Below are 15430 nucleotides of genomic sequence, written 5' to 3'. Positions count from 1 at the left end.
ATTTAATTAATGCAAATGCTAACTCGGGGTTCACAGTGTGAGCAAATATCCAACACAGGACCACTTCTTGGTCCTACCCTTCTCTTACAGGGCAATGAAATATTCTCACCACCACTTAAAAGAAATGTAGAAGTTACAGAAATAATCCTTTCAACCCAGGAATTCCTAGCTCCCATCCCAGCACATGAGTTCACCCAGAAACACCTCAGCAAATGGCTGCTGATGAGCTAGGCAGGAAAGGCACAGGTTGAGCCTAATCATCTTTGGGAGCAGAGAGAAATACAGAAACCGAATGTGTGGGCTATCATGGGCAGAAAATGGCACAATCTGATCCAAAAAATATGAATGACTATACAAAATCCACATGATATAATTTGAAAAATCCTAAACAGTAGAGATTCATAGTTGCAACCTTCAAGAGTAACGTAAGGCAGTGGCAGGCAGATCTCTGTGAGTTTGAAGCCAGCTTGGTCTATTTCAGAACAGCCAAGAAACCCTGTCTGGGGGAAGAGGACGGAAAAAAGGAGTGAAGTATTGCCAGATGTGGTGGTGCACGTCTTTGTCCCAGCACTTGGGAGGCAGAGGCAGGAGGACCTCTGTGAGTTCAAGGCCAACCAGGTCTACTAAGGAAGTTCCAGGACAGCTAGGACAAACTACATAGCTTGTCACAAACATACAAAGTATTAACTGGTAAAGTCTGGGGGTATGTATATGGCCATTACTACATAAGTCTTTCAGCTTCTGTTTCTCATATATATATATAAAATGTATGAGTACATATATCACACACAGCTAATATGTAAATGTATATATATCTTGAAAAAATTGATATTGTATGTGTGTATTACTGAGGATTAAACTCAGGATTGCTTGAAAAATTTAAAAATAAAAAGTCACAAAACAACTTTTCCCTGGCCCTTTAAAAAGTCACATTATTCAAAAATAAACAGCAGGCCGGGCGGTGGTGGCGCACGCCTTTAATCCCAGCACTCGGGAGGCAGAGCCAGGCGGATCTCTGTGAGTTCGAGGCTAGCCTGGGCTACCAAGTGAGTCCCAGGAAAGGCGCAAAGCTACACAGAGAAACTCTGTCTCAAAAAACAAAAAAAAAAACAAAAAAAAAAATAAAAATAAACAGCAACAACAAAAAAGTCAATTTTTTTTTTTTTTTTTTTTTTGGAAACAGGGTTTCTGTGTGTAGCTTTTGGAGCCTATCCTGAAACTCACTTTGTAGACCAGGCTGGCTTTGAACTCACAGAAATTCATCTGTCTCTGCTTCTCGAGTGCTGGGATTAAAGGCATGTGCCACCACTGCCCAGCTGTCAATTTCTTTCTTTCTTTTTTTTTTTTTTTTTTTTTTTGGTTTTTTTCGAGACAGGGTTTCTCTGTGTAACATTCCTGGCTGTCCTGGAACTCCCTCTGTAGACCAGGCTGGCCTCAAACTCACAGAGATCCGCCTGCCTCTGCCTCCCAAGTGCTGGGATTAAAGGCGTGCGCCACCACGCCCGGCAAATTTCTTTATATAAAGCTAGAATCCAGTCTCCTCCAGCTAACCTTCTGATTCTGACCACTGCAGACACGGCCCCCTACCCCCATGTTTTTGTAAGCTAAGAGCAATAATAAAGGTGAAATGCTGACATTCTTGTGTTTATCCAAGTGTAAGTACATCCTAGAGGTAAATATATGTGTGACACCAATTTCATATAGGGACCACACAGTAATCGATTCCTCTGGGGAGCCTCTGGACCAAGTTCACTTGAATCTCAAAAGGATGAGAAGTGATCGGTCACACCAGTTTTCAAGCTAACAACACCACATTATTTTCTGTTGTTTGTGGGTTAACATATGTGTACTAAAGCATGCACAGACCCTAAATAGTTTTGTTAGGATGCAGTGACACTATCATCCAGCTCCAGTGTCTCTAATATACAGTCCCAAAGAGTTTTTTTCTCCTGGGATCTAATACAGCATCATTTCACAGATGGACAAGGCAGCCTTCAACACCTGAATTCAGTATAACCATTTAGAACTCGTCATGTAATAGCAGTTATGAGTCACTATTTAAAATCACTCAGCGAGTGCAATGTGAACAGATGGAAAGACTCCACATACTTGAAATCTTCTGAGTGAAGGTGAATGTCTCCACGTGCCCTTCCATGGCACTGTCCAAATGGTGCTTCTCTTCTCGGAGGGCCATCCCGATCAAATGCAGCACCTCAAGCAAAAAGTCTCATGTTTAGAAAATAAAAACAGAAAAACCAAGATAGAAGTAGTTAAAAAAGAACAAAAATATTTACTATTAAAAAAGGACAAGCCAGAGACTAAACATGATGAAAACAAATCTCAACTGTTTATTCAGTCAGAGGTCAAGTTTGTATCTTAACAGAGAATTCCTGGCAAAGACACAAATTCCCATTTCAGCTAGGAAGAGCTCTCAAGTGTGAATTCTCAGGGTTCTCTCCAGCTGCTGCTGTGACAAGCAGTGTATGCGTGTACGCAATTTCCAGCTTGTCTCGTGCCTATACTACAGCCTTGAAAAAAAAAAAGAAATCTAACCAGGTGGCCAAATCCAAGACTTTAGGCATCTGACCCGCACTTACTCATCCTAATAATGTCTAGTTGTCGGTCGTCTCCATTGGGTTCATGTGTCTGAGTGTCTGACTTCATGTATGGCAGTGTACCATGTGCCTGGTGCTCCAGGAACTCAGAAGAGGGTGTCAGATCTCCTGAAGCTAGAGTTCCAGACAGTTGTGAGCCACCATGTGGGTGCAGGGAACCGAACCCTAGTCTTCCGAGAGCAGCCAGGGCCATCTCTCCAGACTGTGTAAAGACTAAATCTCTACCATTTGAACTAGAGATACTTTTATCTTGAAGGCCACAGTGTATTACACGCTTATAAACATGTGTATTACACGTTTACAGTTCTCCACTGACTCACATCCTCACATGTGTATTACACGTTTATAGTTCCCCACTGGCTCACATCCTCACATGTGTATTACATGTTTACAGTTCCCCACTGGCTCACATCCTCACATGTGTATTACATGTTTACAGTTCCCCACTGGCTCACATCCTCACATGTGTATTACACATTTACAGTTCCCCACTGGCTCACATCCTCACATGTGTATTACATGTTTACAGTTCCCCACTGACTCACATCCTCACATGTGTATTACACATTTACAGTTCCCCACTGGCTCACATCCTCACATGTGTATTACATGTTTACAGTTCCCCACTGACTCACATCCTCACATGTGTATTACACATTTACAGTTCCCCACTGGCTCACATCCTCACATGTGTATTACATGTTTACAGTTCCCCACTGACTCACATCCTCACATGTGTATTACATGTTTACAGTTCCCCACTGGCTCACATCCTCACATGTGTATTACATGTTTACAGTTCCCCACTGGCTCACATCCTCACATGTGTATTACATGTTTACAGTTCCCCACTGACTCACATCCTCACATGTGTATTACACATTTACAGTTCCCCACTGGCTCACATCCTCACATGTGTATTACACATTTACAGTCCCCCACTGGCTCGCATCCTCACGTGTGTCTGGAGGAACCTGACGCACTGAGTCTATGCTCTGTGGCTCACTAGTCTTATCTTGCTTCCAAGGATGAAGGGGATGTGTGAGGTGCTCTAGCTTCCCCTCCATCAGGGCAACGCCTGATGACAGATCTGCGTACAGGACGAACACCATTCATTCTGGCTTCATCAGTCCCCACGGACGTTTTCTCCCACGACAGTGGCAATCTCCAGGATAGCACAGCTGCCTGCGTGCTTATAAAGGGGAGGGTGAAGTATCCACACACCTTAACCCACGATACACGGCAGACTGCTGAGACAGTCTGAGAATGGCAGCCGTTAGAGGAAGGCTTGCCTGCATTTGAATCCTTGGCCTTTCTGCTTTTACATGATATTCTGGCTGGGAAGCCCTCAGAGACAGCGCCTGCATCTATTTAGCCTGGAAACACAGCTTTGCTCCAGAGTTCTGAGGCTATACGTCCTGGTTGTACATACAGAGTGGGCATTCTACTGACTGAACAACAATGACGTCACCAGTGGAGGAGCAGGGAGTTAGATGGACCTCAGAGACTCAGTCCCCCAGACACAGTGGACAGACCACAGCTGCTCACGGAGCGCGTGTGGATCTGAGGTTGAGTGGACCTCGCTGAGACTCAGTTCTCCCAGACACAGGGGACAGACCACAGCTGCTCACGGAGTGCGTGTGGACCTGAGGTTGAATGAACCTCACTGAGACTCAGTTCTCCCAGACACAGGGGACAGACCACAGCTGCTCACGGAGCGCGTGTGGATCTGAGGTTGAGTGGACCTCGCTGAGACTCAGTTCCCATAGACACAGTGGACAGACCACAGCTGCTCACGGAGCGTGTGTGGATCTGAGGTTGAGTGGACCTCGCTGAGACTCAGTTCCCATAGACACAGTGGACAGACCACAGCTGCTCACGGAGCGCGTGTGGATCTGAGGTTGAGTGGACCTCGCTGAGACTCAGTTCCCATAGACACAGTGGACAGACCACAGCTGCTCACGGAGCGTGTGTGGATCTGAGGTTGGGTGCACCTCACTGAGACTCAGTTCCCATAGACACAGTGGACAGACCACAGCTGCTCACGGAGCGCGTGTGGATCTGAGGTTGAATGAACCTCACTGAGACTCAGTTCCCATAGACACAGTGGACAGACCACAGCTGCTCACGGAGCGCGTGTGGATCTGAGGTTGAGTGGACCTCGCTGAGACTCAGTTCTCCCAGACACAGTGGACAGACCACAGCTGCTCATGGAGCGCGTGTGGATCTGAGGACGGCAGACTGACAAGCAGAGCCAGCTCTGCACTGACCACCTTTTAGTTACAGGAACCCAAGTGTCCACGCCCCAGTGTCTTTATCGGTGAAATACAGACACTGACGAGCTAAAGGTTCTTCAAATGAGGAACAGGCGTGAAAGCATCTACACTGTCAGGATCCCAGACTTTGCAAAGGCTGGGATCAAGAGACTGAGTCAGTCTGGCTGATGGGACCCAGTTAACCATAACCACCTGGTATAAAAATATCAGTATGCACATGGTTGGTTCATCAGAGACAAGAGGAGGTCATGAACTATCACGTGGTCCTCACTTTTCTGTGTGCTGAGACAGACTTTCTCAGGCACAGAAAACTGAAGGCTAGCAAACCTACCCTCTGCAGCATAGACTCCGACCAGGCAGACCCATGGTGCTCCACGGCCCACTGCAGTATTGTTCCCATGATGTACAGCATGACGTCACACTGCAGAAGGTTAACCAGACTCGCAAACAGGGGGCAGAACGGAGGCAGAGCCGGAGGAGGAAGTGCTAGGAATAAAGGAGAACGTGTTTAAGGGAGTCATTCCTCTCTGTGTAGCCCTGGGACCCGCTCTGTAGACCAGGCTGGCCTCGAACTCAGAGATTCTCCGTGCCTCTGCCTCCTCTGTATGGGATAAAGGTGTGAGCCACCACACCTGACTTGTTAGGTACTTTCGATGGTCTTCACTAAAGGACATTTATTAGCAAATATCTTTTCGCTGTATTTTACATTCTCACTGCAGATGTGAGTTGCATTCTCAATGTCAACCACACGTACAAGGACAGCTGTATGTTAAGAAAGAAAGAAAACCACAGCCCCAGCTACACACAGAGCCTCTCTTACCTCCAGCAGTGTCTCGAGAGCTCCATAAAAGCCTTGACTACACAGTGACTTGCAACAGACTTTCGTCTCTCCTGGTGTACATGTGTGGTGTGTGTGTTCATGTGTGAGTGTGGGTGCAGTGTGTGGAGGCCAGAGGTTGATGCTGGGTGTTTCCCTTGATTTCTTTGTGAAAACGTCCTATCCCAAGGCAGACCTACTGATGGTTGGCTAGTCTAGCTAGCTGCTTTGCTCTGGGGCATCCCTGTCTTTGCTGGCTTCCTGCTTGCTGAGATGAAAAGCGGGACACCAAAACCCACCCAGGTTCTTCCCTTTTTATTTATTTATTTACTTTAATGTGCATTGGTGTTTTGCTTGCATGTATGTCTGTGTGAGTATGTTAGATTCTCTGGAACTGGAGTTACGAACAGCTGTGAGCTGCCATGTGGGTGCAAGGAATTTATCCCAGGTCTTTGGAAGAGCAGCCAATGCTCTTAACCTCTGAGCCATCTCTCCAGCCCATCCCCCCACTGTTATTTATTTTTGTATTTGTCTTCTGGAGAGCTGCACTCTGGTCTTCAAGCCTGTGCGGTAGGCACTTGGCCTACAGTGTCGTCTCCAGCCTGCTGACTCGCGGCCTATGCGTTCCTGTCTGTGAGATGGTTGGAAGGCAGGCAAGCTGGAAAAGGGGTCGTACTGCAGAGGCTACAGAACTGTCCTGGGCCACCTTCCCCATCCTGAAACCCTTGTCAATCATAAGCAGCACCACGTGGAACACAAGGAGCGGAGAGGAAGTACGGAGACACTGCAGGTACACATGGGATGTCCTGGCCAATTCAGAGCCATCTCCAGATGTGTGGGGAGGGAGTAACATCTTCCAGTGTGCAGAACATCTCAGTACTACTACATTCATTATTCCTCAGACCAGGAGAAAGCTCACATGAAAAGCTTATTCTTGAATCTCCCACCCTACCAAGGGTGATCATTGTGGCTAATAGAAAGCCATGTTTTGTCAGTGAGAGACTGATGTGGACTTTTGGAAAGCAGATTAAATACCTGTATCTTCCCTGTTTTGTCTTTTCAATTTCCGCTGGGCTTCTTCTGCCTAATGAGAGACAACATAATAGGGACAAGGATTACAATACAAAACACATAGCATCAGCATCTGCCTTTAACAGATCCCCTCCTCCCCCACAAGGATAGGGACCTGTAGCCCAGGCTGCCTTGTACTGATCCTTCTGCCTGGATTCCAGGCAGAAGCCAATGTGTGTGGCTTGAGTAGATGGTTTCTACCTCCTTAATGTTTATTCCTCCCCCTACCACTCACATATCAAGGCTAATTTTTTTGTTCTTTAAGACTCGGGGGAAAATAGGGATAAACCTGAAACTTAACTTAGGCTTGAATGTTATGAAGTATATCAAAACAAAATAAAAACTTCACAATAATTTTTATTTTTAACACATTTACTGAAAAAGTACGTTAAAAGAAGACTGCAAAAATCTAAGTCTCAAAACCCTTATCAAATAGTACCGGTTCTGAATGTGTGTCAAACAGGCTAGGGGATCCTGATACAAGCCACGAAAAATGAACTGGGGATGCACTGCTGTGGCCGAGTGCTTGCTCGCACAGGCAAGGTCCTGGGTTTGATGCCAGCACAGATAAACAAACAAGCAAATAAAGTCAGGTGTGTGTATGTGCATTTGAAATATTCACCCACGCATAGACAACCCGGTGAGGACCCTGCCATGTTAGACCAGTGGCTGAGCGATCCGTGTCCTCCGGGATCCACTTCCAGTGTCTGAAGGGCAGCACCAGCTTGCTCTTCACTGGGAAAACAGACTTAGCACTTCCTACTGCACTGAGCCCCCCTCACCTTGGACTGCTCTGCCCTGGAGAAGTGATAGAAATACAAGTTGAACTCCTTGGCACACTCTGGCTTCAGCTCGTACATGCCTCGTCCTGTCAGCCCAGGTTTCCTATGGGTGAAGAACATCAGTAGCAAAGTCACGAATACCAGGAGCCTTAGACGTTTCAGCAAGACTGGAGCTGTCCACGCCACTGTTTTCGGGCGTCCAGCTGCGACTGTGCTGTGGGTCACCAAGAGCCCTCGCTGGAGCCATGGCGCCCAGTACCTCCACTTTGAATTGGTCCCAACTGCAAAAGCGGACATGTAGGAGCCGCGGCTCAGAAGCCCAGCAGATGAGGCTTCAACAGCAGCACACCACACACAACCAGACGGGCACACCACACACAACCAGACGGGCACACCACACACGACCAGAGAGAACACCACATCCCATTGTGCTCACACTGAACGGCAACAGAGGGCGGTGATGGAGCGCAAGCATTAGGCCCTGAATTATAGAATAACAAACACAAAGCAAACCCATTTTGTTCAAAATCTGCACCTTCCTAGCAGAATTCTCCACAGAATCAGATGTCTCTGGCCTCTACAGGTGCGCGTGTGTGCGCGTGCGCGCGTGGGCGCATACACACACACACACACACACACACACGCACACGCACACGCACACACCTACACGCCCACCCACCTCTTCTGAAAAGATGAACTGCCCCAACAGAAAAACAAAAGAGCCGGTGGCCTGGGGAGCACTGGACACAGGGAGGCATCCCTCTGAGGAGGCTTCAACCCTCACTCAGCACCTTCAGATGGCAGCAAATGATGAACTCGCTCAAATCACTGCTTAAGCTGAATTCCTACTGTTTGAACCCGACAGCTCTGAATGCCTAGTCTGAGACAAGGAGACCCCTCGGCAGGTATTTACTGGCCCGTGCGGCCTGATCCGAAGAAACACCAGTGAGAAGCCTACTCTAGAACTAAAACTTGAAAACCCCTGTCACTCTCTAAGTGACAGCTCACCCTTAGTTTTATCAAAAGAAACACATTAAGAAAAGTGATTACGGAGGCCAGAAAGGCGGCTCGGTGGGAAACGGCGTTTGCTGCCAAGCCTGATGACCTGAGTTCAATCCCCGGAACGCCTATCCTAGAAGAGAACTGACTTCCTCGAGTTGTCCTTGGACTTCTGTTACGTCACGTTGCAGTGAGCATAGGTGCACACAAAATAAACGTTTAAAAATGAAAACTTCATAAAATATGACATAAACTCACTTGAAATGGGCAACGGTTTCGATGACACTCTCCATGCCGGTCTCCTTGTTCTCCTAAAGTAGCAAGAAACAGCATGCTCAGCGGTATGGAGCGCAGCTGCAGCACTCTGAGCAGTGTGCTAGCCAGCCTGGGCCAGGACGCATCCTAACACCACCATCAGAAGGCTGAGGCACTGCCCACTGAACTACCATGTCAGCAGCAAAGGTGTCAGGATGATGTGAGTGGGCAAGGCCAACCCAACTGATCGAGAGCCGCAACTGCAGAGCCCTGGGCTGTGGATCTGTTTTAACTCTGGCAGAACACGTTGAGGAGGGGGCTAGAGACAGCTCAGCAGGTAAGAGCATTTGTTTCTTCCAGAGGACCTGAGTTCAATCCCCAGGACCCGCATTAGGTGGTTCACAAGCATCTCTAACTCCAGCTCCAGGGGGTCCAATACCTTCTTCCGGCTCTTTGGGCACCTACACTCCCAAGTGGACACACCCCACACAGACACACACACACTTAACAAAACAAACACAATGGAGCCTTAATGAAAATAAAGGCCTTTTCCAGCTACAGGAGCTGAAGTTCTGAAAAGGCCCAAGGCTGAAGATGAGGTGGCTGAGACGATGGCACTGGGAGGAGAAACAGGTATCATTCAAGCTATGAATGTCCCTGCATAGGTGACTTTGGTCACCTCAATAAGATGATGGCTCATTGTTTAAAAAAAAGACGCTTCCACCAGGCTGTGGTGATGCACACCTTTGATTCCAGCACTGCAGAGGCAGGGAACTCTGAGGCCAGCCTGGGCTATATGGAGAAACTGTTTCAAAAAACCAAAATCGGGGGGTGGGGTGGGGGGTGGGAAGACTCTTCTGGTGCCTAAGAAGGAAAAAGCTCTGAAAACTTGAGGGGTCTGCTCAACTCAAGTGAGTGTAGTTCACTCCCCCTAATAAACAACACAGAGAGTATTCTGTGCAGCCATGGCAAGTTCAGAAAGACCTTAAAATGCACTCTCTCTAGTGGACCAAAAAACCCAAAAAAACCCAAAACAACTTAGCTCTAAGAACCATTCTTTTTTTTGTCAAGACAGTGTCTCTCTGTGTAGCTTTTGGTGCCTGTCCTGGAACTCACTCTGTAGCCCAGGCTGGCCTCGAACTCACAGATATTCTCCTGGCTCTGCCTCCCGAGTGCTGGGATTAAAGGCGTGCGCCACCGCCGCCCGGCTTAAGAACCACATTGGTAGTGTTCTCTGTCTCTCCCTGCTCTGCTTTCTATCAGCGTTCCCAGTATTTTCTTTTTTTAAATTACTCATAGTAGTCCACTAGCTGAGTTCCGCACATCCCAGGAGTGCAGCTGGCATGGACTCGGGGAGCACACAGACGGACTCGCACACACGGGAGGCTGACCAGGTGTCTTCTAAAAACTGTCGGTGCTTACATCTTCAGGTAGAGACTTCACCAGCTCACTGTGGGCCATCGGTTTGATGCTCAGCTGGTGGATAATCTCCCGCTTAATTTCATCTGTGGCGCTCACCTGTCCAACCCCAGGACTGAATCTTTCTCCTGTCCACAATGAAAAGGAAAAGGCACACATTTTACAGACCCACGACACTCATGCGATCCATCCTTCTAGTTCCCGCAACAGAGTACAGCCCTCGACTGAGTCGCTCTCCCGGGAGACAGTAAAGACAGGTTTGGAGAGAGCCGTTCCTAGCACACTCGAGTGTGACGCCCGCCGACCTGAGGGTGGCTGGCTGCTTTGGAGAAGGATGAGAAGGAGAGGGCCTTAATAGTCAAGGCTTCCGCCCTATCCGCCTCTGGTGGCGGGGAGGGGGACTTCCTTTCCGCTTCTGTCTGGGGCAGGCAAGGGCTCACCTTGAGACCCTCCATGAGCGTCACCCTGCCAGTTGGATTTGCTACTCTATGGCCACACAAGTCTGCAACCGCAGGTGAATGACCGAGCAGGAGGGATGAGAGAACTGGGAAAACGGGGGCAGGGGCCTGGAGACACAGGTAATGAGCAGACACTGTGAGCCATGGGCTTGAGCAACTGCGATTAACCACCTTCGGGTCAAGAAGCCATTTATACCAAGAACCAGCGAGAGGAGAAGCACAGGCAAGATTTAAACAGCAGCAGCAGCTCTCCTCACTGCCCTGTCCTAGATAGGGCAAGGTGCCAATTGCCATCACCTACAGACACGTGAGCCGGCCGAACTCACCGACAAGCATGATGATGAGGTACAGCATCTCTTCTATTAGAGTGTTGTTCTGCTGAACGACATCCTGCAGGAAGGGGAGTTCAGAGGTTAGAACATGACAAGCTGTCTCCTGATGGTGACCACATCCGAACAGCAGAGGCTTCTTCAGCCCTCGGGGGCTTGGGACCCAGGCTCTTACTTACCTTATGGGTGACCTCAGAACTGAATCTTTTCCCGTAGTCAGGCGTGCTGAAGATCTGATAGAGCTCAAAGCGGCTGAGCATGATCATCAGGAAGTGGTTCGGATCCATCATGGAGACACCTGTCTTTTTTTGTTTGTTTGAGAGAAAGGAGAAGAGGAGGGTAAGAAGGGACATTCATTGTGAGTGAGAGGTGTTTTAGTCTGCACAAGAAAACTCAGCTTATTGGCCACCAATTCTAAGAAAAGATGGACACCTGCTTAGCCACAGACCCTATATGGTATGGATGACAAGAGGGGCCAGGAATCTAAGCTGGTCAAACAATCTACACAATGCTCCCTAAAACCTAAACTGCAGGGCCTACGCCAGCCTCTGTTCCGGTCAGTTCACAGGATACTTCTATGAGTCTGGCTGCACTTTCCTATCAGGGCTCACTGCCTGCTAGGAACTGAGACAAATATCAACTAAGCTTTAGTTTGTAAATATGTATACTATTATTGAGACTGCCTGCTGTATTTTTATTAGTTTTTAATTTTCTCTTAATGCCCTTTAAAAATTTTGACTCAGACTGGCTCTCAGTAGCTGGGGACTGAACTAGAGTCCTCTGGAAGAGCAGCCATGCTGGACCATCTCCACAACCCCGTCATATTCCTGTTGTTGCTGTTTCTATTCTTCGTCTATGTAGTCAGGCTGGCCTTGAACTCACAAGGACCTGTCTGTCTCTGCCTCCCAAGTGTTGGGATTCAAGGTGTGAGCCACCAAGCCAGTCTATTCTATTTAAAAAATGATGTTCATGTGTGTGTGTGTCTGCCATGTGAGTGCTATGCCTGTCACAGAAAGGTCTCAGATCCAGGTGGTTGTGAGGGCCTGACGTGGGTGCTGGGCACAGACTTCTGGTTCTTTGGAAGAGCAGCAAAAGCTCTTAAGCACTGAGCCATCTTCCCAGCCAGGGGTTCTGATTTTAACACCTGGGTGAATTCCCCAAGGCAGTGAGCCTGACAGGCAGGCGGCTAGGAAACAAACAAGCCGTATCTGGCATGCTGAGTCTGCAGAGCTCTGGAATGAGGTGGAAGCACTGTGCAGGCTGCTGGCCTTGAGTGGGGAGTGTTAGCAGACAGGGCGGGCCAGAGTCCCACGTCTGGGAATGAGCGTTAAGTGGTTGGCTCAGTGGGAGGAGACCAAGACTCGCCATCCCCTGAAGTCAGGGCTTTTAATCCATTACCTGAAGCATCATTATATCCTTGTCGAACATCTCCCGTCTGCATTTCACATTGTGGTAGTAATAGATCTACAAACAATAATTCATTACATTAGCTAATAAACTTTGATGGGTGGGTATGGCTTCCTGATCATTCCCCCACTCCAAGAAAAAGCATGTGGGTTTGTGTAAGCACAAGTGTGTGCCTCTCTGTTCACATGTATCAGGCGTGGGTTTTTAGTTAACACTATCTTAGCACAAATAAACCAACTGGAGATATCCATTAATAGTCGTTACAGTTTTCTGGGTCTTCCAACAACAAAAGACTGCTTTAGGAAAGTTTAGGGTTTCTGAAATTGGGGAGGAGGGGAGCAGGGATATTTGAGATGGTAAAGTCCTCACTGTGATGTTTGATCCCCAGAACTCACCTCAGGTGGGGAGGGGGACCAACTGCACAAAGTCATGCAGTGACCTCCACAAAAGCTCCCCCCACCCCCTCCCTCTCACTCCTTCTCTCTCCCTTCCTCCCTCTCCCTCCCTCTCTCTCGCACACGTACACATACACATACATGCATGCATGCACTCACGCGCACATCTCATTCAATTTTAGAGTCAAATAAATTTTTTCTGGGGCTGGAGAGATGGCTCAGTAGTTAAGAGCACTGGCAGCTCTTCTAGAAGACCTGGGTTCAATTCCCAGCACCCACATGGCAGCTCACAGATGTCTATAACTCCAGTTCTGGGGGATCCGATATCCTTACACAGATATACATGCAGGCAAAACACCAATGCACATGAAATAAAATAAATAATTAAGGAAAAAAAAGAATTTTTCTTTTCGGTTTTTTCAAGACAGAGTTTCTCTGTATAGTTTTGGTGCCTTTCCTGGAACTCACTATGTAGACCAGGCTGGCCTTGAACTCACAGAGCCTGCCTCTGCCTGCCTCTGCCTCCCAAGTGCTGGGATTAAAGGTGTGCATCATCATCACCCGGCAAATAAAAGAAATTTTTATCTTAATGCCAACCCCTACTTTTTCCTTCCTTCCTCCCTCCCTCCCTCCCTCCTTGAGACAGTCTCACTATGTAGCCCTGGCTAACCTTGAATTCTAACCTGGAACTCACTATATAGATAGACCAGGCTAGCCTCAAATTCATAGCAATCTTCCTTCATGCCTCTGTCTTCTGAATGCTTGATTAGAAGCATGAGGCTATCACGTCTCTTTTACCCTGCACTTGTGTCTTGTATGTGTGCACACACGTGTGTGGGCACATGTACCATGAACCACGTGAGTGGTGTCAGAGACAGTTTGCAGGAGCTGCTGTCTTCTTTTGCCACATGTGTGCAGTTAGTTTCCTGTCAACTGTCAAGTTGAGGTCAAATGGGAAGAGGGAACCTAAACCGAGAACCTGTCTCAGTAAGACTGGCCTACAGGCAAGTCTGCAGGGTATTCTCTCGATTCCTGACTGACTGGGAAGGCTGGCCACTGGGAGCAATGCCCCTGCTGGGCAAGTGGCCTTGGGCTGCAGAAGCAGCTAAGCAGTGTTCCTCCATGGTCACTGACTCAGCTCCTGGCTTACCTCTACGATGAGCTGTCGGATGAACTCACACCCACCCCAAAGCTGCTCTTGGTTATGGTGTTTATCATGACAGTAAAAAAGCAAACCAGGCCAACGTGGCTGCCAGGGACTGAACTCAGTTCATCAGGTCTGGCTGCAAGTGCTCTAACCCACTGAGCATCTCACTGCCCACACACCCAGTGTTTAACCTAATTTAAGCATACGAAACAAATGCTGCTTTTTACTATGCAACTTTGTCCTAAAAACTGTTTCAAGTAAATGTTAAAACCACTGCTACTCATTTCCACTTTCCCTGGTGAATATAAAAGACCTAAGAAACCTTAGCTCACCTTGTATTTAGTTTTTCTAACAATTTAACACAGATATTAAACCCTTTTTAAAAAGAGACTTATTTGTATGTGTGTGTGTGTGTGTGTGTGTGTCTGTCTGTCTGTCTGTCTGCTATGCCACATGTGTGTGGGTACCCTCATAAGTCAAAAGAGGAGGTCAGGCCCCTTGCAGCTGCAGTTACAGAGGTGGTGGATCACTGACATGCGTGCTGGGAACTGAACCAGGGTCCTATGCGAGAGCAGCATGCACTCTTCACTGCTGAGCCCTCTCTAGACCCCGGATTCAAAAGTTTCAATGACTAAGACCATTTAAGACTGTAAAAGTTCCTCATAAAAGCTAATGAATACAATCAAAACATCACAGAATTAAACAACAAAATTCACTCACCTGGTTTACTAATGAGAAGCCATTTCTTCTCCACATCCCAGCATGAACTTGGGCACATAAGACAAGACATCTAAGAGGATGCTCTATCAACATGGGTGGGCTCAGCTCACTCTGTGTGTTTGGAAAAAAAAAAACTTGTTAAAATTTGTATAAGGAAAGCTTACAAAATAGTATGTTGAATCCACTCTAAGTTGTATTTGTGTGACAATTAACTTTGTATCAATTTAGCTAGGTTATTTATGGCCAGCCCAATCTAGTTGTAGCTGAGAGGTATCCTTTATAATATGAATAATATCTTAGTAAAGCTTGAAAATGGCAAATTATCCTCCATAAAGTGGGTGGGCCTCATCAACTCAGATGGAGGCCGTAAAAAGGAAGGTTTCTCTGTGGGGGGCGCATACACGCGGTATGGTGCATGTGTGGAGGTCAGAGGAAAAGCCCGGCTATCTATGGGTTCTTGCCTTCCACCTTGTTCAGGGCAGGCTCTCACAGCAGCTGTGACCTGTGAGCGTCCCCGCAGTCTCCTGTCTGTCAGGACTGTAGATGTCTGAGCTGCTGCGAACAGCTCGTCCCGGTTCTGCCGGTACAAGTGATCTCACCCACCAAGCCGCCTCCCCGCCTCAAAAGCGTGGTCTCTGAAGAAGGCACTCTGCCTCCAGGATGGGCTCCGCACTTGTAACTGCAATGCCAGCTGTCCTCTGGGCACTCCAGTGTGCCAGGATGCTCTACAGACTGCCAAC

The 15430-nt window shown here is 47.8% G+C and overlaps 1 protein-coding gene across 2 annotated transcripts in view; it reads right to left on the bottom strand.

Annotated features, from left to right (window-relative positions):
• Ubr2 (ubiquitin protein ligase E3 component n-recognin 2) overlaps positions 1-15430 on the bottom strand; it is an 88467-nt gene that overhangs the window by 33227 nt on the left and 39810 nt on the right. For both annotated transcript variants that reach the window (XM_028887178.2, XM_028887179.2), the window contains exons 17-26: positions 14691-14801; positions 12420-12485; positions 11201-11323; positions 11019-11082; positions 10238-10362; positions 8819-8871; positions 7562-7664; positions 6744-6792; positions 5223-5377; positions 2110-2212 (exon numbers count right to left, since the gene is read on the bottom strand). In XM_028887178.2, the coding sequence (XP_028743011.1) occupies positions 2110-2212; positions 5223-5377; positions 6744-6792; positions 7562-7664; positions 8819-8871; positions 10238-10362; positions 11019-11082; positions 11201-11323; positions 12420-12485; positions 14691-14801 (952 nt within the window). The remainder of the gene's footprint in view (positions 1-2109; positions 2213-5222; positions 5378-6743; positions 6793-7561; positions 7665-8818; positions 8872-10237; positions 10363-11018; positions 11083-11200; positions 11324-12419; positions 12486-14690; positions 14802-15430) is intronic.

Source organism: Peromyscus leucopus, chromosome 16_21 (genome assembly GCF_004664715.2).
Source record: "Peromyscus leucopus breed LL Stock chromosome 16_21, UCI_PerLeu_2.1, whole genome shotgun sequence".
In the NCBI taxonomy this organism is placed as follows: Eukaryota; Metazoa; Chordata; class Mammalia; order Rodentia; family Cricetidae; genus Peromyscus; species Peromyscus leucopus.
Note: the sequence above shows the minus strand (reverse complement) of the source record. Positions and strands in the feature narration are given on the sequence as shown.